The following is a 26,270-nucleotide window of genomic DNA, read 5'->3' as shown; positions in this document are numbered from 1 at the left end:
CCGTATGTTGTCAAGTTGCTGAGTATTATGGCTACCCCGCTGAGACTTGGCTTGGCAGAATTTCAAATTATTTAGAAACTTGTTCAATTCTTTGAAAATTATGCGAAAACAAATACCTATGCTTATTTTGAGTTTACATATTTTTAAATTAACTTTTATATAGTTTTTTGTTTCATTTATTACATAAGAATAATCAAGCTTTACATAAATTATATATAAGTGTATAGGACTTAATTACGCAACTAACTTTATAAGCGAATTATATCTATTATAACAAACAACAATATTTTGTATTATTATACTTTCTTTTCCGAGCGAAATGACAACATTTTAATTAAATTATATTTTGTTTTACCAAGTGCTTATCATTTTTGTTGACTTATCTACTTATTGTTACATTTTTTATATTAGATTTATTATTTTAGTGCTTTTTACAAAGCATCCGAAGTGAGCTGCATATTTATTCAAATGCACGGCTGATTTTATATTAATATATATTTTTTTTTAATTTATCAACAATTCAATTTATGTTGCATACACAAGTTTATGTGTACCTATTATAATTGATTGAAAATATTTGCTGGGGCTCAGTAGCAAACACTTCCATCAATATATATTTTATATATTTTTTTTCGTATGCATATACAACAGTTTTATGCAGCCTTCGCCTATCACTTATAAGTAATTTCGTTAACAGTCGATGCCTTTAAATAAAATCGCTCGATATCAACTCAATTATATATTTATTTTTATTATTGGCTTAAAAAGGATGCAGTGATTGTTTAAAAGCGCATCGATTAATATAGCAAAAGCTAATTTCGTAAGTACAAAAAGTACAACTATTTAAAATTTGACGCAAATGATTTTAACAAAAATTTGCACAGTCACTGCATATTCAAACCAATATAAGTAAGAAAAATAAATTTGAAGAACTATATATATTTATGTATTTTCTTTTTTTTCATATTATTTTCTATTTATATTTAATAGCTGTAAATATATACACTGCGACAACATTGAATAGTTGCTATGGAAAAAAAATTCCTTTTTTTTTCGCGCACAACTCTAACAGCTATTTTTTGGGGCATGTAAATGAAAATCCAATACTTACATAAGCGCATTATGTACGCTTTGTCATCCTGTTTGATTTGCAGTTGACAGCAGCTTCACGGGGTGGCTGTGGGAGGTGGTGGGGCGATGTTACGTGTACTCTTGCATGTGCACACAACAAATTTTTTTTTTGGGAATTCTCTGAACTGTAAAGGACTGCTGCTTGTCATACATACATATGGCTGTGGGGAATCCAACGGTGCGTATGAATGCTGCGCGTTATTATCAATTTTTTATTGTTATATATTTTGTTGATGTTGTGGTTATTGTTGACGTTATGCAAAATGCCCTAATATATATGCAATAGTTTATTGTGCGCACCACAAAATAACTTATCAACCGTAAACTGTAGATTTGGACCAAACACGTTTAAACACGGAACAAGACTTATTGAATTTTAAATTTACATAAGCAGCTATCCGCTTTTGTGTGCTCAACACTACGCGACATGAGTGGAACTTTTGGTGGAACTGGCACTGACAATGGGCGCGCACAGGTGATGATCTAGGGCACCGCTGCTGCTGTCCACAACCACGACAATGGCTTGGTATGGTGCCGTAGGCAGCGCTGCCAGCTTAGCTGCTGACAAGCAACGCTTCAAAGGATTTGCTCCAATAGTGCTGGCAACAGCCACCTGGCTGCATGTGCGCTCTATTGGTGGTTTTGGATAGAAAAGCTGCTGCTTCTGCTGCTGCTACAGATTCGTCACTTCGGTGGCATTGTTTGTCGTTGTGGTGGCGGCAAGCGTCACCACTTGTGGCTGCTTGTGCGTCGACTGGTACTTGTCAGGCACCGCTGCGACCACAGAGCGCTGCAGTCCATCCGCTCGTGAAGCGGCAAGTTCATCCTGTGCCACCGGCAGCCACTTGTCCAGGAACTTGGGTCGAAAGAGCAGCGTAAATGTGCTGCGAAATTGTTTGCTCATGGAGCAATAGAGTATGAAATTGATGCTAGAATTGATTAAAGCCAGTACGTCCATAAGGTCACCTAAAGAAATGGAGCGCATGGATTCAATGTGCCGAGCAGCCAAAGATTAATGTACAGAGCACACACTTACTCAGTCTTAAATAGCACTGCATGAGGAATTCATTGCCCAGCACACTGTTCAGCAGTCCCAAAATACCCTGCGGAAACTCTGTGATTAGGAACAGCAACAGCACCGCCAGCAGCATACGAGTGGTGCGATCCGTTTGCTTTTCCTTTTCCAGCGTTTTGCTATTCTTGCGCGGTCGTTCCGCTGACTTGCCGTTGACCAAAGTCTTGGTGCCGTTGCTGGCCGCCGGTTTGCTGGTGAGCTTCTTGCGGCGTCGCTTTGCCTCGAGCAGTGCCATAATGAGCCGCACCGAGAGTATGGTCAGCGCTATGCAAGGTATTAGTTTGATGAGCACGCTGTAGATCAGAAATGTTGCGGTCTGCAGTGAAGTATTGTGCAGGGCCAAGTCGCTGTGGTACAATCGATAGACGGTCACGTTGCGCACCACCAAGGAGGCGGGCGGCACAGGTGTTGGTGGCATTGGCGATGTGGCCAAGACGCTCATGTTCAACCACTGCGTAACATTGGCCGTGGGGCTAGTGGGAGTGGCATTTACGGCAACAGACATTTTAGCCTGCATTTCGTTTCTATAGTCAATCACATACTGACTCATGGGTATGCTGCTGATCAGATTGCCCTCCACATCCATTTGATCCATAAACTCTGCTATGGCGGTAATCAGATACAGTGAGGGTGAAACGACCAGCACACAAACCACATAGGCTGTTGTTATGGTTATTATGGTGGTGCGCATGCCGCACCACACACGATTCTTTTGCGGATGGCCCACCGCAATGTACCGCCAGACAGCCAGCGTAACTGTTAGCCAGATCGAGATGGTGTGCAGCACCTGCGCAAAGATCGAATGGAACTTAATGAAGCAGGCCCAACCATAACTCAGCTTCTGTTCCCTGGGCAGGCTATCCTTCAGTATGTAATCGTGCACCGTATACGGTATATACTCTAACATCACAGCCAGATCGGCCACAGCCAAGCCCGTTAAAATCGCATTTGTGGGTGAACGCATCTCGCGTCGTGTCAGCACAATGATGTTCAGTGTGTTGGCTATGGTTCCCAGTATGCAGACCACCAGCGAGACATAGCCATGCATATTCTTGTAGCTGTAACGAAAGTGAGAGAGGAACAGATACAGATGGAATGAGTATATGGAATGCATACAAAATCATTTAATTAACCTTGATAATATTCAATTTATATGTAAATTGGCTTAGTTTATGCATTTGCCGGGGCTTAACATACGGTTGAAACGGACTCCCCCTCGGTTTTCGCATCCCACTCACATTCCATGTTTTTTACACTAAGCCTTGTTTATTCAAATACAAGCCGCGGTTTAAATGGGCCACTACTAAAACTAAGTTCCATTTTATTTGCGTTTACAAAGCAAATTCTCTATTAAAGCCGCTTTGGATACCTGTCTAGAAATAATAAAGCTTCAAAGAAACGTGTGGGTTTCGCTTTAATTAGCCGGGCCTGCGTGTGGTAAAACATTAATGCTTGCTATGTGCCACAGAGTGTGGCATCAAGATGCTGCTGCTGCTGTGGCTGACGATTGGAATGTGGATGCTTAGATTAGGGCCTGTCTGCCTGCTTTAGTAATTAGATGTGTATCTAACACTTGGCCATTTGCTTTGTATGTCAAATAGGTACGTGCCAAATTGCCGGAGACCAAAGCTGAAGCTTGGAGTGTGCTGTCACGGCCAGACGGCCTCAAACTCAGTTAGTCACTCAAGGGCGCACTCATGTGCGGCGCACAACGTGAAAAATTGTAGCGCCAATGTGTCAACAGTCGTATAAAAGAATAAAGACAGCTCGACGGACAGACAGACAGACAGACAGACAGACACGCGCACATAAAAACTTCAAAAAGTCAGTCAAGTGCAACCCTTTATGGCGTCAACTGTCCTGGCAACGCGACGTATGCGTAATATTAATGGCTCGGCTGTACCCTAACTTTGGCACACGCATAAGACAAGCAATTAACATGAATAATAATCATGTTCATTTCGCAGCTCCTGTTTTGATAACAAGTTAAACATTTTGTGTGCCCAAAAAAAAAAATAAACGCTCGTATATAGAAGCAAAAGAAATAATAAATTATTTACTGCTAAAGCCGAAATAATTCTTTTAATTTTGATAGACAGCTTGTCTCTGTAGCACTTTTTGTAATAGCTTTTAACTAGTTTTAGTCTGACGTATTGCATGTCAGCCTCGAATCGAGTGCGAAATAGAATCAGTTATATTTTTTTTTATTTTCGTTTGTTGTGCTTGTCATTCGGGACAATGGAACAAGTGCAGGACATGTCCTGGCAGGTGTCCTGCGTCGCCCCGCCAGCATCACATCTGCAGTTAAATAAGCTTTTTTCATTTTTGGGCGAATTTTACAGCACCATTCATCAAAGACCTTTGGCCGTCGCGCATTTCAGACGCGTTTTCTTTGGCCAAGCTCTGGTCCTGGCTGCCGCTGTGTTCGCCTAATAAAGAATACCAAGCTTAGTTTAATTTATTGCTGCTGGTAATCTTAGTTGATGAATGGCAACATAGACGCGTACCTTAGCATTGAATTGTTTTCTTTAAAAAAGTTTTAAGACAACGCACAGATGTGGGTATATACATATGCATGCATATATTTCGAGCACTTCAAAAGCCTTGTTGCCAGTTGGTTATAATTGCTGCAAATTTTACTTTGCCTAATTGAGAAAAGGTGTCAAAAAGGGATCAGAAATTTTGTGGTCCTTTTGGGCGCATTTTTTAATTATATCTTTGCTGCCCAAAATGGGTTTTAAGCAAACGCACTAACTGGGAACTTGCTTACTATTACTATTTTTGGGTAAATATGAGCAGATAACAAACATGAGATAATAGAAAACATGTTAAGTGCAGCTCTTATTGTAGCACCTAGATCTGAATACGCTACCAGAAACATTGGATAGGGCATTCCCATCATAACCTTCTCCTATCATGCTTATATGTGAGCTGCTTCTCCCGTATAATACACTTTTTCCCTTTCGAAGGGTTCGGGGTATGCAAATATAAAAGAAAAGTAAATATAGACATTACCTTTTTTTTTTGTAATATTTGCAATTACCTAAACAATGCGAGTACACGTAAATTTTTTCGAATCCTTTTATAAATGATCAGCTAACGCTTTGGTTTTGTTGATTTTGGAAAGCTCTTGTTTGTTTTCTTGTAACAAAAAGTGAGATGAGAAAGGTAAACAGTATACATTTTACCTGAAGCAAGCAAAACAGCAGCAGAATCTGGCTTCTCTGTATAATATACATGTTTATGGTACCATGCCAAGGGATTTAGTATAGCATTTAAGTTGCGAGTAGAAGCGTGTGGCAGCTTTAAAGCCCTCTGGGGTTGAGCTACACACATGAAGTGCCTCACACTTTGCGTTAAGTCTAATTTCTCGAAGAGCAAACGACGAACGGAAAGCCACAAACATTCCGCCCTTGCGTGCATCCCCAACAAAGCCCGCCTGGAGGCCACATCCAAAACGAAAGCTGCTGTCGAAAACTGCACCCACCTACATTTTTGGCTCGTGTCGCTGAACTTGGCCGTAAAAATTCGGGAATAATTTGAATGCTAGGCTGCTGCAAACTAAACAACAACAAACAAACCCGAATAAAAAGGCCATATTAAATATTTGTTGGCTGGAGGCTTACAGTTTTTATTCGCATTGCAAGCAACTGTTTACTATGCACATGTGCTCTGTTTTTTATTGCCTGGCACGTGTGCTAAGCACCAGAGACTATTAAATTTAAATGGTTATCTAATGTTAAATTGATAGAGCGTTAAGTTCCCAATAATAAAGCTGAATCGAAATGTCTAATAAATGTGATTTTATTATAGCTCAATTAATCAACACTGTTTTTTATTTTTATCTACTTTTCGGGACAATAAAAATGATTGGATTCCTTTTTTTTCTTTAAAGCCAATAAGCACTTCTCTTTAGGACTTACTTAATTTTATGTTCAAGCTAAATGTTGTCTAAATTTGATTTTAAACACAAAATTAAATTTTTACTGTAGTTAAGATGGGGTTTCGGGATATTCCACTTGCAGGTGTGGAAAAATTGCGAAAAAAAATGTTTTTATCAAACTTTTTTGTTTACCATGCGAGCCCCATTTTTAAAGGTCAAACATGGAGACCTTTTCCATAATTTATTGGTTACTAAGCCTTGCTGCAACTTAAAGCTGTGAAAATTGAATAAAATTTGAGAATAATAGCACATATATTTTTTTTGCATTAAATATTTTAAGTTGCGTGTTCGAAAGAAGCGGATGAAGCACAGCAGCTGCCCAGCTAGTCCGGTTCTGGGTACATTTATGTCCGGCCCGAGCGTTTTTATTTGCTCTTTCCTACTTTTTGTTTCTATATATTTTTCTCACTTTACGAGCGGTGAGCATGCGATAAACATAAATATTTCCTGCCGCTTTTATATACATTAATTGCATATAATTTTTATATCTGTTGTTGCTGTCATAAAATTGTCTTCACAAACAATTGTCGTGCATCTAAAAATCCACCAAGTAATTGACGACGCGAATTATGGCACTTTGTGGTACAAAATCGAAATAAAAGCCCAAAAAAATATATAGCATTATGATACATTAATCGATTTTTGATGACATTAAGCAGCAAAGCATTAACACTTAAATATCCTGGCGAGTGCTGTCATCTGTCCTTGGGGAGCTCTCGAGGCGCAGACTGACATTGGCATTGGCAAACTTACCTCGTATGAAAATTATCCGTGCCCGTGCCGCAATAGAGCGGCGTGGTATCATTGCTGCCGCCAGCCATTGTTTTTGTTGTTCTTGTTGTTCAGCTGCTTGTTGTTGGTGTTTTTATTGTTTTTGTTGTTGATATTGTTGTTGTTGTTGACACTCTACTGTTGCCGCTCTGTAGTCAATGCAGCCGCGACTGCCAAGGCCAGCGGCGGCGGCTGCCTGTGCATTAAATGCGTTGCGCGCAGACGCATTAATAATTAAATATTGTTCAAATTTCCACTACGTTCTGCAAATAGAATAGAAGAAATTTAGATAGTGTTTAACATGGCGTATAATTAATGCAAGTTGTAAAATGAAGCGTATACGCCACATGTGCCGCAACTACTTAAATATTTCAACATGCGCCTAGGGCGCCTGCCACTTAGTCAGGCCCTAAGCCGATTTGCAAAGTGCAGCAATATTTTCATGCTGCTCACGACAAGTGGCAGCTACAACATGGCGAGCTCCCATTTAATTGGCACAATGGCCAGCTGCAGCGCATCTAAATTAGAACTAAAGCTTGTCATAAAAAAGGTTGCCACTGGAGCTGACCCAGACGTACCGCATTTGTATGGCATATTTGCCGTAGATTCTCTCCGTAGCTAAGCGCTAAATTAGATTTGTATTTGCAGCACACGCAGACAAATGGCATTCCTTGGCAAATGTTATCCATCTTGCAAGGTCTAGACTGTCGTCTATCTGCCTTACTCAAATCTCCTTTGTTCCCGTGCTCGGCTATTTGTTATCTGTCATGTGCTTTGCTTAGCACTCGTTGCGGTTGCCACACTGCCTGCTCCTAGAGATTTTAATTGCATTTGCGGAAACGGCGGCACTCGGCTGCCGGCTTGGGTGTCGGGCCAACGCTGAGGTTAAGGCAACTTCAATTAACACGTTCCAGGGCATGCAAAGCCGCAGCAGCAACAACAAGAATGCTCTTTAAATATGCAGCCTTATGATTTATAATTGTTTCATAACATATTTCATGTGTGTGCAATAAAATGTTGTGTGCTTTAAACACAATTAAAATTTATTGAATCATGTTTCTAAGATTTTCAATAAGCACAATGCAGTCACAATTGGCTGAATATGTAAAAGAATTTCCTTTGCATAGGCTCTTATTTCTATACTGGCCGGAACGCAAACTTGTTAATTTAAAAGTTTCAACTTGCCGTTTTATTAGTTTGCAGCTGTAAATTAATTAGCCTAATTAATTAAATACAATTGATTGTCCCTCTACTGGCCAAAAGAAATTATATTCCATGCACACTCACACGCTTGCCCGTAGCTCTGGCACATTAATAACAAAAATTCTAAGATCTACGTGTAGCCGCGAACGCGTATTTGTATGCTTTAATTACACTAACACGCATTTGTGCATGTGTGTGTGCCTCAGTAATGGGATGACGAATGAAATGATTAATTAAGGACAATGGCGGCTACTTTGCTTGACGGCGCACAAAAGTATGCTATGATTTTTGCAACAATGAAAGACTCGAATCAAAGCAACTGATTATATTGAATAGCCAATCGCCGAGCTTAACATATTGGCCGACGAGTGGTAGACAAAGTATTGTATGAATTCACACAACGACGCAATCAATTACACAACAACAAGAACTTAATTTTTCGCATGAAAAGCCTATTAATAACACAAATGTGCCACAGATTTTCATTTGTGCACAGTCCAATGCGCACAGGCCATAACAAGTACAATGCCCATCGGGCATCAGCTATTGGAGAGGCAACTGATTTGCGCTTAGGTAAGTTGAATGAATGCCAATGCCAGAGAGAAATGGTCAGCCAGTACACTGCCACAAATCGTAGTCACTGTAACCATTTGCCATTGCTTTTGTGTCAATGAAAAATGGCACCGACAAGTCAAACCTCTGAGCTGATAGAAGGCTATTTTTGTCTGTGTTCCTGCATTAACTTCGCTTAGCTTCGACACTTGATTTATGCACTGAAGCGTGCATCACCTAGTCAGGCTTAAAGACCGAACATTGCCGGGACACATCAATTCATATGCATTTTACGCTATCGATGACAATTATTTATTTGATTTTCTTTGCCAGCATTGTTTAACGTGTTTTCGCTTCTTCTTATTTTTTTATTTTGCATTTTATTTATTTTCGTGTAAACAAAAAGTTGGATTTTCCTTGGGCATTGTTGTTTACACAGGGCGCTCCCAGGGCACTGGCATTATTTTAAATTGTTTTTTAAATGGCCAACGAATAAAAAATATCTTCTCTAAGTGAAATTGTGAATGATGAAGCTGTTTTGCGAATAAGCGCAACAGCCGGGTCCTGTCTTTAAAAAGCAGCTGCAAATTGACGGAAATTTGTTCGATTGAATTGATGATTGGCGTGAAAAGATGGCGAAGGAAATCAGAAAATTTTGATTTCAGTTTCAGTGTGTAAAAAGATTGCGTAGATACTCAGCAACAGCTGCTACCATTGAGAGAGTTATATATAACCCGAACAAATGTGAAATATCTCTTTAAAATTCTCCAACTATTTTACCTTTATACAATTTAAAGCTCAGCTCTTTATAGTTTTGTTACTTTCTTTAAACATGAAGTCATGAACTGAGTGGGAATTAACTTAAATACACCAGAACCAAACTATGGAAAATTGTGTTTAATATAAAAATTGTTTATTTCTTTATCCATTCAATCTTTCTGAGCAGCTTATCTATCGGCCTGCCTGCAAAATTAATTTACAATATTGATGGGAATGAGAAGGAAAACGATACATATACATTTTTCCTCATATACACAAACTATTTCTTTCCGGCTTTTCTCCCTTCTTTATTAAACCATTTGCAATTAACTTATATCATGATGCGCTCTCACGCGGCAACATTGTGAATTTCTCATCAGCCATGCGACTTTCTTGGCAACAACAACAACAACAACAACAATAAGTGACAACTGTCGCTTCCCAAGCAGCGACGGTTTTCGCAAGTTAACAACAGCAACAAAGTTCATGGCGATGATAATAGATGGGCGCATGCTCCCTCAAAGGCAGCACCAGGCCATTAGGGACGTGTGGGTTGAACGCTGTGCAACACTTAAAGTCGTATACATAATGCATATGAGTTGCCACGCCCACTCAATGTTTAAGGCCGCTTACATAAAATACAGCTTTAATTGCTTGAATCTACAGCTTAGACTTAAGCGGAGCTGTTTTTAACTTTACGCGTCATATTTATCATTTTGTTTTATAAAACAGTTGAGTCACGGCCACAGCGTGGCATTTATTGCAAGGGGCGAGGTTGGGGCTAGTTGGGACGATGTTTATGCCACTTGCAGCACGTCTGTTGGCCTTTGGCCATGACTCCACATGTACACAAAGTACAAACACAGCACTACAAATACGAATACAAACATAAATACAGTTACATGCTGTAAATATTTTGCCCGACTTGCCATTCTGTCAGCTAATATCCTAACAAATTTCCGCTAGCTGAAAACTAAGGACAGTCATAAGGACATAAGCGACTCTGCACACTCTAATCCTGACTCTTCATTCTCTGCTCTCGGCTTGCCAGTCTTTTGTGTGGCTGCCTATGCCTGAATGAACAAAAACAACATTATTTCTGTCAGTTACAAAATTGTAACAAAAATGAAACAGGGAGCCGTGTAACGGATTGCCGAATAGCATATGCCCTTGGGGATAGTTAAATGAACTTGTTGTCACGTTTGGTAAATATAATATTGTATAATATATATAATATAAGTTATTTTACGAGACTGGACAATTTCCGAGCTCCTTTTCATATGCAAATGCTTAATAGTCGGATTCAGCCGATGTCATGAGAGTGTATCAACTCTTCGTTTTGATCGTTAGCCAAGGTATTCTTTGAGCTTTAATTGGTTCCTTTCTAAAGCTCTTTGTTGGGGCATTAAATAACGAACTGTTGGCTTAATTACCAACTGGAAAGTTAATGTGGAATAATATTCTGCCAGTCATGATGACCTGTCAAGTGATTAAAATAATACCTTTGCACAATTATTTGCCTGCAAATAATTTTAATCAAACCGCACAGGTGCCTCGCCCTCGTCCTTGACCTCTCGACTGTCGTTGCCAATAATTCAAATGTCAGCTTACAATTGTTGTCATTGTTGTTGTTTTTGCTGTGGTTGTTATTGTTGTGGTTGCGTCTTATTAAAAAAAAAAATAAAAGTAAAAAAATCTCGACTTATTATGAAAAATGCAGCTGATATATGTTTAAAGAAAGTTGAAATCAGGGTGCTTTATGCATATGTGTGTGCAGTGCATGTGTACATATATGTTTATAAGTATATATATATATTTATTTATGTGTGTGTGTGTGTGTGGCTTCCCAATGTGTTGTATTCATTTTCAGTGATGCTTGCGCTTGTCACGCATACGTCATGTTGTCTGAGTCTGAATGCGGGCGGACAAAAGCGAGCTCATTTGACATTTGCATATCGTATAAGAAAACTGCTAAAGGAAACAAAAGACAATCAGACCGCGAGACAGGCAGACAGACAGACAGATAGATGGCTTGCATTCGAAAGTTGGATGTCAAAGAAGTGAGAACTCATTCTTTTCTTCACCCCATTATCATAAAAAACATTCCATGAATTTAAATGCCTTTGCAATCTGATGTACTGTCTGGCATTGATAAGTGATGAATTTGATATTGCATAAGTGGATTTCCAGTTATCAAAAGCATGAGTTCTAAAATTGTGCAAACAGCTGAAATGGCTGAGCAATGACTTAGATATTGTTATGCACAGCAAATATGTATTCGGATTAATAGAGGGTGCTTCATTAAGTTTGGATTTCATGAACTGCTATGCAAATTTTGCGTAATCAACGCTCCAGCACGTATATCCTGTTTGTGCAAGCCATCAGCTGCCCACTGCCTGCCATAATAATGAAGCTAATTGCGGTCTCGCCAAAGCTGGCAACTCAACTGCAACCGTAGCCACAACAACAGTCAGAACAAAAACAACAACAATTTGGGTTATCAATGCAATTACACATGAGTTCATACTATTTGCAGCGCCTATTATTGTACGTCCCCAAGGACCAAACCGAGCTGGGGCAGCAGCTGTAAGAATTGCCGCACAATACAGATAAAAGCCAACATCTTTTGGAGCCATATCCTGTTGGCTGCCATTTGGCTTAATTGAAACGTGCCCGGCTCGCCTGAAATACCTGTTAACTAGTTGCCAGTTGGCCAATTGAATGGCAGCAATTTGCAACGGCAACTGCAAGCAAAAGTTGCACATGTGCCGAACGAAGCGTGTAAATGGCTTAACAAAGTGAAAGTCGACTACATCATGTGTAAGGAGCACGTCCTTAAGTGCAGAGCTTGCCCAGAACAAAGCTTCGCCTAATTGACTGAGCGAGCTGTGTGAAAGCAGTCAAAAGATTGCTGCCAAAATTAAAGAGACACTTTAAAACGCAGAAGGTGATCCGGATAAGAAGAGGCTTAGTTATTATCCTTGTGACTGACCGAATGACTGACTGATTGATGAATTGACTGACTGGTTGATTGATGCACAGCCCAAGCCTTCAGAGCCAGGAAGATTCATGATTGAGTGACTGATTGAATGTGCTCAATGCACCATCAAAACATAGAGAGCTAGGAAAGTACACTTTCCTCTGAAATTGCTGCAAGTGGAAGGACTGTGTGTTGTTAACCGATTGACTGACAGCTTGACTGAATGAAACGACTTATGCAACGTGCACAAATCAACTTTAAAGAGCTAGCTAGCTATACTTTCCTATGTAAACGATTATGTGCTGTAAGTGCAAAAACTGAGTGAGTGTGTTTAACTGATTGACTGACGGACAGAGTCCACAGCCCCAACCTTAAAAGGAAGATTCCAGCTGTAACTGTGGTAATTTTATTACAAAAGATTGAATCAAACTTCTTTATTTAATTCCTGCCGGGCTCAAACTCATTTACAAGTTTCTTTGTGAAAACTAATTGGAGATATGTTACACACTTTTCGGAAAATCCACCTGGTTAGATTTTCTGGCTAGATTTCACCCAATCGGCTGCAAACACATTAATGCCGCCTGCTAAATTATATTTGTTTGCTTAACGTGTTCTAGTTAATTATATTTCCCATTATATCTACTGATTGTTTTCCTAATTGTTTTACATACAAAAAAGTACTATATGCTTATTAAGCATACGCCATGTGAACCCAGTAAACTATCAGAAAATCAATTTGTTTACCTGACATTGCACCTGAACTTGATTTTCAGATACCGCCCTCAACGCTCTGCCCTCACACATAATAAGCAGCTGTCAGTTGCTGCTAGAGAAAAGTCGACTGCTCATAACAATTGGCATGGCTCGCCTTAGTCCCCGCTCCGTAGACTTCCGCTTCCAACATAGTTTACATTCAATGCTCGCCTTCGGGGCGGGACCAAGTGGACAAGTAGTCGACCATCAAACAGACGCATTGAAGCGGCGTGAACGTCTTGAGGGCACCATTGAAAACAAGGTCAAAAGTGTAAAAATACAAAGTTATGTAAATAGCCAGCAGGCCAGGACTAGAGACTCGCAATGGTAATTACAATTCGGCATACTGGCATATAAAAACAAGTAAGAGGTTCTAGTCGGGAGCTCCCGACTAGGGGATACCCTGAACCCTCTACTTCCAACATCAAATGCATATATATATTCTATATATAGCATATAGCTTCTAAATATGTTAAGTTTGGGGACTCTAGCTCTTATTATTTACCAAAATTGCCAAAAAAACAAGATATCGATATCGATTTTTATCGATTGCTTAGAAACGGAGTAAGTTATCGACTATCGGAATCAAACTCGATCTGCGAAGGCCCTAGGAACACCTACATCTAAAATTTCAAGTCTATAGCTCTTATATGTTCTGAGATCCTTGCATTCATACATACGGACGGACGGACAGACAGACGGACATGGTTAGTTTGTCTCGGCTATTGATGCTGATCAAGAATATATATACTTTATGGGGTCGGAGATGCTTCCTTCTGCCTGTTACATACATTTGGATTTTGCACAAATATAATATACCCTTATACCCATTTTTAATGGATTTAGGGTATAAAGAGAAACAGTTAGCAGATATACAAAGTGAAATGCAATGGCTAAAATTTAAAAAATAGGAGCGTTACAGTCGGCTCCTACCGAATGCGAAATGCACTGTTTCTCAAATTCATAGACTGCAATTGGAAACTATGGCAGTTGAATGCAAAACCAATATACTATATAATAATATATTAATATAATATATTATATATTGCGAACAGAGTGTACAAATACAAGTATAAAAAGTCGGAAAATGACAGTCAAATCAAAGTTGTAAAATTTCTATCAACTGCAAATGGCAAAAAAAACTCAACATTGAAAAATGCTTCAAAAGGTTTGAAAAAAAATGCGCATAAAATTCTCCGTCAGACTCGCCGAACAAAACTTTTATGAAGCTCTTAATAAGCTTAGAGAAGTGGCAAAGAGACTTGCGACTCGGCGAAATAAACTTAAATTCAATTGGGTCTAGCTTTTTCGTTGCTTTGCGATCTTATTTATTATTTCGCCTATAACTGCAACTACCATTTACAATGCAGGCGATATGAAAAGTGAAAAACACGTGCACAATGAACTTTCAAAAAGATCTGCACGAATGAGTTTGTAGTTGATGGGCTGGTAAACCAAATGCTTTAAGATATTTTTCATCAATTTTTCATAATTTAAAGTTATTGAAAAATGTTATAAATAAACATTTGTATACTAGTACGGGCAAGTTCTATAGATTGGCATTCAAGCAATCAAATTCTAAATAGTTTATTTTATTTTAACACGTTCCGTTTAGGCAGTCAGCGCGTCAGGGTAAGGTCTTTTAGATATGTAGATTTTTAAGCTTAGCTCAACTCAGCTCACTTTATTTTTAAATAGAAAATTCCGTTGTACGCACATCTTGGCCCCATTTTATGGTGCAACTATCATTTTCTATAGAACTGCCCTGCTGTCCTTGTCCTTGGTGCCATTATAGACAAAGCTGTGCATTTTGTGCACCTTTTCAACATTTTGTTTCTTCTTTGTATTTGCACAGGAAATGCATTTGCCTTGAAGCTTACCCAGGATAAACAATGAAAATAGTTAAATAAAATGTTTCCCAAAGCGCAAAAGAGCAGATAATGGTGACGGGAAGTGTCATAACTTTAAAACGGAAACGACACCTTTAGCCAGCAAATGTGTTTGTGTGGATCCAATGAAGACAATAGCGAACAGCTATTCCCAAGCTGGTGAAGTTTGAATACGCTTGCCGGCAGGGTAAAGAGGATCTTACAATGAGAGCAAAAGAAAGTTCAAATCAATGAAAGATAATCTCATCTGGCGTATCCTAATATTGATCTGGGGTTCTGCAATGCATAGCTTGTTTCGCAATGTAATGTGAGAGTATGGAATTAAATGCAATTGAAAAGTAAAAGGAAATTGCTTGCACTCTGCGTTGAATATTAAATAGATATCAACCAAAGCTGCGGCACAGGCCGAGTCGTGGGTGTCACTGAGTGTGGTGGGCATGCCCATTCAATGGATAATAATTGGAATGAATTACTTGTGGAGCGCCTCGGGGTATTACGCACTAGTGAGCTTTGCATTCTTTGATTCCTTGGAGACGACAAGTCGCCAGTCCAATAAAAATGCCTTGCAGGACATTGTGCTGTGATTTTCAGCTTACAAGGACAAACACACACCCACACAGACTGCGTGCCTGGCAGGCAGGCACGGGTGATATCAAGGCAGCTAGAAACATCTCGTTATCATAATCAGCAGCTACCGCTTACTGTCGTTGCTGTTGCTGGCTCTCAGCGTTAAAGTAAACGACATTAATGGAAACATCAAAGTAATTTGATTGCATTTTGCCACAATGGATATGAATGAGTCGGCGCAACTGGCGACGGCCCGAAAGAATAAAGGCATAAGACCAGGCGAATGCAAAAAGAACACATATACATATAAACATACAAATGTGGAAACACGCATCTATATGTATATGTGCATATCTTAGGCAGGACATGAGCAGCATCGCCTAAGTAGCAGCCAGTGAGGACAGCAGCCAACAACAGCTCGCCTGCTTGGCAATGATATCCTGCTGTGAGTGCTGCCTCTGCTCATTTTCGTTTTCTTGGTCTCTGCGGCATATAAAATGTTGTCCGTGTTGTTGTCTTGCCTGGTCTCAATGTCGTGTTAATTTCATTTGCGTTCAGAAATAGATACCCAAATGGAATGGGAATACGTTTTGTGGGCGCACATCAGCTAACAAAATTATGTAGTTACAACCAAGTCGCATGTCCTGCGCATCCGACGAAACATACAGCTAAGACAGGACAAGTGACCAGTGTGTAAGCATGGCTTCCAACTTACAAGCCGTATAACTCCAACACAGAACTCACTTAAGAGCAATAACTTAATAATTTATGTTGATTTTTGCTCAGATTAGCTAGCTTATTTATGAATATACAGAATATTTAAACATGCCTTGCAGAATATCTACTAGCTAACCAGTTGCTGCTAATATTTTATTCCTACAATAAATAATGCAGCATTTACATTAAACTGTCTTATTAAATATACATTTCAAAGGGTTCGCTATACTTTTAAAACATCAACAGCACATGTGCCAAATAGCAACAACAATAAAAGTAACACACCTGAGACACAGATACGCACGCACACACAGAAAGAGTTAGTTCATTTGCTATCTGCTATTTAATCCATTTAAATTTATGTCAACTTTGTGGATATCAGCAACGGCTTTGAATGGGCAACAAAATATTTCAACTTAAGTAAATTTAAATTGTTTTGCACATTCAAAGCCCACTGTCAATTTGCGGCAACACATGTCGGTTATTTACTGTATCGTTGAACGTTCCTTTATGTCAATTTATGCAAATTTTTGCTGAGCAAAACGAAATTGTTTTCAGCCACTGTGGTTGGAGCCAACATTTGCTCTCTTTAAAGACCAAGAGAGTTGCGGGCTTTGTTTTATTATTCCTGTGGCTAGCTGGTGTTGGTATGTCTGGTATTTACTTGAAGTTGTGGCAAATTGAGTTGCAGCCAGTTAAGCCCCTGGGTCAGCCTGATTGATTGTGCAATTGTAAACGAGTTCATTTGCCAGTTCAAGGCTGTTCAATCACTGGAAATTCATTTGACGACCACTTGAGAGAGTACTTGCTCCACGTACTTCATTATGGCATATAAAGCCTTGAAATTGTAACAAGATGCGAATGCCACCTTTGAATTCTAGATAAGCAGTTAATATTGCCGTATCCAGCTATCCTTTCATCTAATATCTTGACTCAATTTTGCATAATTCTCTCATCTTATAGTTGGCTAAATTCCTCGATGAAAACTCTATTTTCTCCATTTCCGGAGTGTTCGGGTTTCTTATATTAAAAAAATGCAAATAGCAGACCGAAATTAAAAGCAACAATTAAGCAAATATTTATTTTCAAAATTGGCCAACGCCTTTTAACTCTACGCCTTGGGCGTGTACACTTGGCCTCAGCACTTTGAACTCTACTTGAAAACAATTTTCGCGCATATTAGCTGCTCGTTTCAGCGTTGGCGGGTAACAAAAAGCTGGGACCACGTAAAATATGCACAGAATTTCGTATTAAAGCAAATAAAACGCATACGCCGCGTGGGCCCAAAGCCTGTCAAATATGAATAATGGTTGGGCAGATCAACCACCTAAATGCTTCCCCTTTAAGGCGATGGGCGCGTTTTAAATGGCAGCTGTACGAAAAAAATAATAAAATGCCGCACAGTTTGCCTGCGGGAAAACTGCCAAGTTAGCTGTAAAAAGTAAAAAGTAAAATGTGCTTGGCCCACGCATTCGTCTGGCTGCCAAATGCCAGCAGGTTCAAGTGTGCGGACCTTTCAGTATGTGCTTTGTATATGTATTTGCTTGGATTGACAATTCTGGTTGTCCATCCTGCTGACCGCTTGATAGTATTTGGGTGTCTCATAGTAAAAACAGTCGACGCAGAAGCAAAAATAACTGATGCGCCTACGTGTTGGCCATAGCTAATTTATTATACACCCCTCGGAGTTGGGCTGTCAGTGGCAGGGCTTTATTTATATTTGCCAATGCTTTAAAATGTAGCTGACAACTTTTTGTAGTTTGTTGATCTTTTATCTGCTTGACGTCGTCTTTTGTGTGGGCCTCAATCAATTGCCAGCTTCTTATCTGAGCTGGCAGACAGCAGGAAGCTCTGACAAAATGGGAAAACACAGTCTTATTATGACAGAGAACTCTAATGCTGAGCTCATCAACTCAGCTCACACCTCACCTCTCGTGCTCTGTCATAGTCACTTTGCCTCTCTGATTGATGTTACTTATTTACATTCGCACACATAAATCACGGCGCCAAGTTTGAGTCCTTCGTGCGTTCAATTTGCATTTCAATTTTAATTCAAGTATTTACGAAAAGCTTTCGCTTCGCGATTTGTTTGGCAATTTTGGACAATTGTTTATTTGGACAAGAACTAGTCCTGAAATAAATGTATTCCCTCCTCGATTTCGTTCCGGCTGGGTGCCAATGTACGAGCTTCTATTTAATTAGGTTGGCCAGCAGCCAGACAGCGGCACATTAGCACTTCACATATCATATCATCTTCCTAGAACCATGCCAAATGTCATCAACACTAATGGAATAATTTGAAATCTACTTAGCTATGGTTGCCTTGCTGCAAGGACACACTGCGAGCACTAGTTTTGCTGGTAGCCAAAAGACAGGATGTTTCTTTTAATTATTTTATCATACAGCACACAGAAATTACAAGCAGCTGACACCCAATTGGGCGTGTCCCAAGTCCTCTTACATGCTGGTCAGCCAGTTCGTTTTAATTAACAATGAAGTTGACTAATTAAATTATGTGAGAGCTGGCAAGGTTGAGAACTTGTGCGACTTCGTTGCCTTTAAAACCTGTGATAACAAAATGCCTTTCTACTACACACTATCTCTGCGTCTAGAAGCAGGTAATTTAATGTAAGTTTCTAAGTAAACTATGTAAACAGGCTTATTGTTAAATGAATCTTACATTATAAATAATTAAAGTTTAGGGTCTCGAGCCCGTCGTCAAACGTACTCTATGGCCAATGTATATATACCGCTGATTAAGTTTCAGCTTTCGCTTTAATTGATAAACGTGACAAACTTTCATAATTTTCACAGCAAGAGGCAGAAGCCAACAGCAAAATATATATGCCAAGTTCTTGGCTATAATAATTTTGCCTTTTATTATGCGCTCGAGTAAGCCAGCGTAATTACTTAGAGACTTGGCTGGGCAGGCAAACAAGGCATAGATATGGTAAGACGTGGCGGGCAATAAAAAGCTAGTTTTGTAAACAAACTTACTGATTAGTAAAAACACTTTTATAGTCCACGGAGCAATCAATCATGAAAATTAATTATTTAATTGAAGTTCGTATCGAGAACGTGATACAAAACGCTGACCAGCATTTACTGTATATCTATATATCATGCTATTTGTATATATATAGGGTGTATCGATGACCTCATAATTATGCCACGCTCAAAAAGTAAGCCAAAGTACTTAATGCACATCTAACACACACACAAACTTCGTTACAAGCAGCCAATCGAAAAGGTTATCATCAAGCCTATTTAGTTCGAATTATACAAAAACTCGACTACACCGCCAGATCCTTGAACTAGTTTATGACCCAATTGTGCCAAAGTGTCTGACAATTGGGGATGCGTTTGGCGCCGCCCAGAAGCGAAATCGGTAAAGCCACTTGAATGCACTTTAAATGAGCGCCACCCTCCAACCCAATCTATTGGCCCGCTTGCAGCGATTGGCACACGCACATGTTGCACCCATGCTGAGGTGCATTTGAACATTGGCATTTCAGGTCTATTTTCTTTTCAATAAATAAATGAAAACGAGCATAATTCATTTACAGCATGCTAACAATTACGTGCCTGAGTGCGCACTTGTTTGTCTACAAAAGAATAAAATAAAAATAGAATAAATAGAATAAAAAACCCATTCACATGTCCTTTTGCAGTTTTTAAATGGTGTTCGCCCGACATGTTTCACAGAGGCAGCTGTTCGTGCCGCAATTGTGGCACGTGTTACAGGTTTGGGGTCGACTCTAGTTATGAAACGCTCGTTATCTAAAACCTGTTAGCCAAATGGTAGTGCCATGTATAGTGTATACATAAAAGTTTGTTTCAGCTGTGTCTCATTTCATTACCGAATTACAGCCCTTTCATAGCTGGCCCTTGGCCAGCGCCACCTGTCACAAAGTCGTTTACAGCGCCACTTGCAATTGGTCATCAAAAAACATGAGCCGGAATATTGGCGAATGCAAGGCTATGCACGACTAGGCAATACCCAACAATTGTCACATGGCTAGTTGTACTCGAATTTAATAGATGCTTTCTTGAAAATACTTTTTTAGATTTTCTCATTTAACTACTGAAAGTATTGTTAGCTTAGCTTGAACTTTGTGTGCTGCCTTAGGTTCTTTAGTTCGCACACACATTTCGCTCCGTCACAAACTTTCACTTAATCCGGAGGGATCCCAAGCTGCCCTTTGATACAATTTCTGTGTTCGCTACGATTTCGTGGCGCCTGCACCGAAGAACAATTTTTGCCGTAATGCTGTCGCGCTTTTGCCATTTCTCTTAGTCAGAATGCCGCAGGCTGTTGTTGAATTCATGCTAGACATGCCTCCACTTTAATAGTCATTCCCTGTTGGCGAATGTTGCACATCTGCTGTGGCACTCACAGAGAGCTGGCAACATTCCTTTTCGACAGCATTTAACAATTAGTGGGGGAGGGGCAGTGAGAGTAAGAGTGCACGGATACTTGGGTCACGTAAAACTCGTCTAAGGGATTCCACAGAACACTTGAATGCTGCAGTGTGCTGTTAAATAATTATTTCTATTGCTGTCAAAATATATATTTGAAAGCTCGAATTTATATTTTTCACCCCGCACACCTCACACTGTGACTCTTTCTCTCTTGTGACAGCCTCTGAAGTGCTAACAAAGTTCGCAGCAGCTGCTTTTGCTGTGCAATTAATTTTGTCATAATAACTACTTTTCCATACCCTGCAAATTAAGGCATGTTTAAGTAATGCTGTAAATCGTTTTGTTACAGCTTTCAAAATCTAGGAATTTGTCTTTATAGAAGATTATATAAGCTAATGTTCAGCTAATAATGGTCTTTTATCTGTCTTGAGGCATCTCCTGGTCAAACAAATTCCTGGTCAACAGCAAGTCCGCCTTGTGTATTTTGTTATTATAAGCACAAACATTTTTGTGACATTTTCAGTCACTTTATTTTGTTGTTTTAACATAAATTGTTGGTCAAAAAGTCTGCTTCATGGGGATGCAACTTTTGCCGGGCTTAATTTCTGTATGTTGTGTCTGCCCCAGGCGCTTCTCCAAACGCTGAAAAACAATTGGCAAAATGTTTCGGCTGCAGTTCAACTTCTTGGCATTTTTTTTTGTCATATAACTTTGTGTGGCTGTGCATATTTTGTTGTCAAAATACTTATATTTTTGAGGGGAAAAGGAACGCTTATCAGCAATCAAAAGTTGGGCGTGAGTTTTTGAAAAAGTTGAACGCAATGTAAAGTGCATAAATAGCACAAGGACTACTTGAGAACATTAACATATGCACATTTTGGGGACAAGTTTTCAAATGGATGTACATTACAAATATTGTTAAATCGTTATACTATGCAAATTTTTGGCACAAGCCTTAAATGTCCTACCTTATCTTTAACTTCTATGAGAGAATAATAAAAGTTTAAAAATGTATTCATTTAACAGCTAAATGAGACAAATTAAGTAGATATTTGTATATGAATTTTGGGCGTAAGCAATTGTACTTCCTATAAGCAATATTCTTGATTAATAAAATTTATTTGCCTAAAATTGCGTAAAAATTGCCGTGATGCAAACAAACGACTTTAATTTTCCATTGTGGCATTTTTGATTTATTTTTGGATTTTCTTACGTTATTTTCTTACCCACACACACACACATACGGGCGCTCACACCCACCAGCTAAGTAAGCAGGCAATTCATAAATAAAGCGCTGCAATGCCAAAAAATAAATGTAATTTTATTATAATTGGCAGTACGTGCGGCTGCTTGACGTATCATTTGCACACAAATCTGAACCTAAGTGCGCCATAAAAAATGGCGCTTGCCAAGAACTAGGCGCACGACCCGCGGCAATTGCTGTGGCAACAAGGCCAAGGCTGCCAGGTCAACGCACAAATATAATATGTAACAATCAGCAGCCACATGATAGGTGCGCCCGTTCCATACACACATCCCCCTCATTTGTCGTATATCAACACAAATTACGCGTGCACACAATCAAAAAACAAAAAACAAACAAACAAAAAAAACCCCAATAGTATCAGAGGAAAAACGCAATATTTTTGTGTGGCAAAAAAACAAAAGCAGAATAACAAAGGCCACGAAAGCAGCCGAAAAGTGAAATTCAATCAGCAGGAAACAAGAAACGGCATAAATAAGGGCACACAATGTTAATATGGCTGTTGTCTATGCCTTGATTTTTATTTCAATACTTTATTGCGTATACGCAGCGTTATGCAAATTGGTTGTTTACTTAAATTCCAGCTAGCGATGAGCAGCAACAATAGCTTAGCACTCTTTATTTTCAGAGGATAATTTATAATTTATGGTCGAAATTAGTTTTCGGCAACAAACATTTTGTTTCATATTTTATTTTATTTTTTTTTTTTTTTGACTAAGAAAGTTTGACAAGGATTTTCCCCAAAGGTTGGCAGCGGCTTGGAAATGCTGTTTACCCAACGATGAAAGTTTCAACTGATTTTTGATTAAAACTTGCAGCTGCCACGGCGGCTGCTGTACAGAGAAAACAAGGCTAACTAGGAAGGGATGGTTATTATTTGGATAGCATGACCAAGCGTTAAAGTTACAGCCGTAAAAGTTTTATTCAAAAAATAACTAAGCGAGAAATAATGAGAGTCAGTTGAGAGACTGATATATTTCTAGTGATTAAACAGCATTCGCATCCGAATACTGCCAATGGGACTTCGATTTTAATTAAGTTTTTGATGGCCATAGGCGTTGTTAGCTATTGATTGATGGTGTCCAGTGTGCAGGCAGCCCCACTAAATAACAGTACGAATTCTAATTAACACAACAGCCACAGCCACAGCCATAGCCACGGCTGCATGCACCATACACCTGACATGGACAGGTGCACAAACAAAGCCAGCAAAATGAGCAATCCAATAGATGTGCCAATATGTCATGTACGCCTCTTGCTCATCAGGTGGGCGGGGAGCGGTGCAAATCACTCGAATAGTTTTATTTCATGCAGCTTGCAGCTCTCAACAATTGTGTGTGCTCCTACTTTAGCGACAATGCAAGTTGTTTTTCACCTGCTTTCAGTAACCTCGAGTGTTTTTTATTTTCTGTTCAAGCAAATTCCAGGGGCTCGTTTCATAACCATACAGGGCCACATGTATGCTCAAAGCGGAATAAGTGCACTGTCGACCATGCTGCACTTATCTTTACAATTCATTTTTGTACTTTTATTTTGTTTGTTTCTCAAGAAGCATTTTCTTTTCTATTTTGTGTCGTCACGTGCCAGAAACGTGCCCTTTTATTTGCCTAGTGCCATTTTGAGATTGTTTGCGTTTGTTTTTTGTACAAGAAACTGTCCTTTTGACTTGAGAATTTCCTTTTTTTTTTCTTAGCAGCTTTCCTAATAGCAATCAGTTGGGATGAGCGCAAAGGATTGCAAAAAATAACTGAGCTTCTATATTATTTAAATAACATTGGGGGGTTATTTTTTAGTGGATTATTTTTCAAACTCAACCCTTAGCAGTCTCTAATGAATATCAATGGCAATTGTAAATAAAATTGTTGATGTTGGCATTTATAACACTTCATTAAATTCAATGGGGAATCACGAAAAATCATTCAGGCGAATTATTCACTTGAAGCTGAAAAAGTTGCCGGATAATAATGATAGCGTATGTATATGGAGATCTCACAATTTTTCAGCGTACATTTTCAAATTCTGCGTAAAGCTCAATTGATTGGAATTACACGTAGAGTGTGGAATTTCAAAAGGAATTTTGCGAAATATTATACATAATACTTAAAACTACAAAAAATTACGACTATTAGATAATTTGTTAACCAACTAGTTTTTCAGCTTTAGTTGGGACAAAAATAGCTGTTCTTTAATTATTTTTATTTTAATTTTTTATAATTTTAGGCCCCAAATATATTTTGTAATAATTGACACTTACAGCAATCAGTGTTTGTTTTTATTAATAACAGTATTTAAATGTGATTGTTAAAATCAGCCTAAGCTCTGTGCACTATTTTAAAAATTAACAACACAGTTTTTGAGAAAGTTTCCAAAGATTTAATTCAAGCATTTAAAATAGCGTTCCGTTAAAAGTTTTCTGGTTTATTGAAGCCAAGCCGATCGTGCGGCTATTAAAACCGATTCGCGGCGCACGAAATACAAAACACAACTGACAAAACGTTGCCGAAAATTCGCATGATTTTATTCGCAACGAGGAGCCGGAACTGGACTCGGACAATTGACGACGATAATGACGACGACGACGAGGGCGAACGATGCGAAGAATGCGCGATGCCAGCTAAACGTTGCGAGCGGAAACTGAAACTGTGCGCGATTCGCAGCAGCACTTGGCGGCTACTGCTGGCACTAACTTGGCCACAAAGTCGACAACGTTGTTAAGTTCCACAACTGTGAAAAGCAAATTGGGTGCAAAGCAAATGCAAAGTCAGCCAAAGCCAAACAGCGTCTGCAAACGGATGCTCTTAGCTAGGCAAAGGCTCTCTTAAATTTCGGTTTGTTGCGCAGGCGCTTTTCAAAACCAGCTGTTGACAACAGCTGATTGGCCTTTAGCTGTTGCGCTCCACGCACAATGTTTATGTTTTTGTTTTGCTTTTGCTCTGTGCTTTTGCACCTTTCTGTTACTGTTACTGTTGGTGCTTTGCTCTTTGCTTTGTTTCCCATTTGCTTTGTGCTGCACGGCGTTGAGGTTAAGGTCAGTGCAAAAGGCGACAACAGATGGCGCTTTGGCAACATAGCTGTGAATGAAAAGCCTGTTGTGGTTATGGTAATGGCCTAAGCTAATTTATGCAGCCAACACGTCGTATGTGCAATGTGGTTAGAGCCATGTTTAATGTGACAACCACAAATGCTACCATGTGTATAATTGGCAGACAACAAACAAATATTTCCCCTTACTATAAACATAAAATTTATGACATTGGATACTAGTCTGACACTTCATAAAACAGTTCATTTTCTGACTAAGCTATAGCTTAATTTTTGTTTAGCCAAAAAGCCTAAGTGCTAGTTAAGGTCAAAACGCAGTCTGTTCATTGTTGACACGCAAGTCTGACCTTCATAAAATAGTTTATGGTCTGCCTAACTAAGTATATATTCCCCAAACTAAAACTTAAATTCAGTTCAGCTTATAAGCCTAACTGCCAGTTAAAGCCGAATGTCTGTCTGCCCATTATAGAAACTTCACTGACAGTTGTCAGACAACCCGTCTTTCTCAACTGTTCAAATGCGAAGCATTTGTTAGTGCAGGACTTCAGTGTGTTGGCATTGTCGCTATTGTTCTGTTGGATGCGAAATTTATAGCGTCTTTTTATGCAAATGAAGCGTGAAACTGTCGCAGCATCAACAGCAGCGACAAAGCTGTTCCAAGCGCTTATATTGCTCCTGGTCCGGCTGTTTGTTCTGGTTCTGGTCGTGGTTTTGGTTTTGGTTTGGTGCGTCGTCTGGCTGTCATGTTGGCCAACAGATGCGTCTATCAACTTGTGCTCTTGCCTGTTAATCCTTTAATCCTTAATCCTTTAAGACAGCGCATTGTCTGTGCCAATTCAACTCGGCTGGTGCCGCACTTGAGCTGGCACATTGAAATTGATTCAAATTCCGCTAGCTTAAAGCACAATTATGGCCAACACTGACTCGCCTAATGCAGCATTTCCTTTCAAAATGATGAATAATCAGCTTAAATGATAGCAGCAATTTTGAAACACATGACTATTGGATGGAAAAAGAGGTAGAGTGCGGGTGATGGCAGACCGACAGCCGGTCTGTGTGGCCGTGGCCACAAAATGCGGCTAAATTGCAGCCTCATTGGTAATGCAACCAAAAATGCGCCTGCGGCAACGACGTTGCCAAAAATATTTCAGACTTTTCTCGTTAGTGTTTCCGGCTCAGTGGGCTCGGGTCATGCCCCCAAA

At 39.4% G+C, this 26,270-nt stretch overlaps 1 protein-coding gene across 1 annotated transcript; it reads right to left on the bottom strand.

Annotated features, from left to right (window-relative positions):
* Positions 1-217: 217 nt before the first annotated feature.
* On the bottom strand, positions 218-24,688 carry MsR1 (Myosuppressin receptor 1). Its single transcript, XM_002047379.4, has 4 exons — positions 24,281-24,688; positions 6,903-7,183; positions 2,168-3,264; positions 218-2,097 (listed from the first exon to the last, which is right to left on the bottom strand). Exons 2-4 carry the CDS (start codon positions 6,968-6,970, stop codon positions 1,805-1,807), a joined length of 1,458 nt encoding a protein of 485 aa, XP_002047415.1. The 5' UTR covers positions 6,971-7,183; positions 24,281-24,688; the 3' UTR covers positions 218-1,804.
* Between the last annotated feature and the right edge of the window lie 1,582 nt (positions 24,689-26,270).

This window comes from Drosophila virilis, chromosome 3, assembly GCF_030788295.1.
Source record: "Drosophila virilis strain 15010-1051.87 chromosome 3, Dvir_AGI_RSII-ME, whole genome shotgun sequence".
NCBI lineage: Eukaryota > Metazoa > Arthropoda > Insecta > Diptera > Drosophilidae > Drosophila > Drosophila virilis.
Note: the sequence above shows the minus strand (reverse complement) of the source record. Positions and strands in the feature narration are given on the sequence as shown.

Bases quoted from the DNA above. Each gene is read 5' to 3' on its own strand.
- MsR1 (XM_002047379.4), bottom strand. From the start codon at position 6,970: ATGGCTGGCGGCAGCAATGATACCACGCCGCTCTATTGCGGCACGGGC. The intron at 3,265-6,902 runs GTAAGTTTGCCA...CTTTCGTTACAG, and splicing joins ACGGATAATTTTCATACGAG to CTACAAGAATATGCATGGCT. The intron at 2,098-2,167 runs GTAAGTGTGTGC...CCATTTCTTTAG, and splicing joins GCAGTGCTATTTAAGACTGA to GTGACCTTATGGACGTACTG.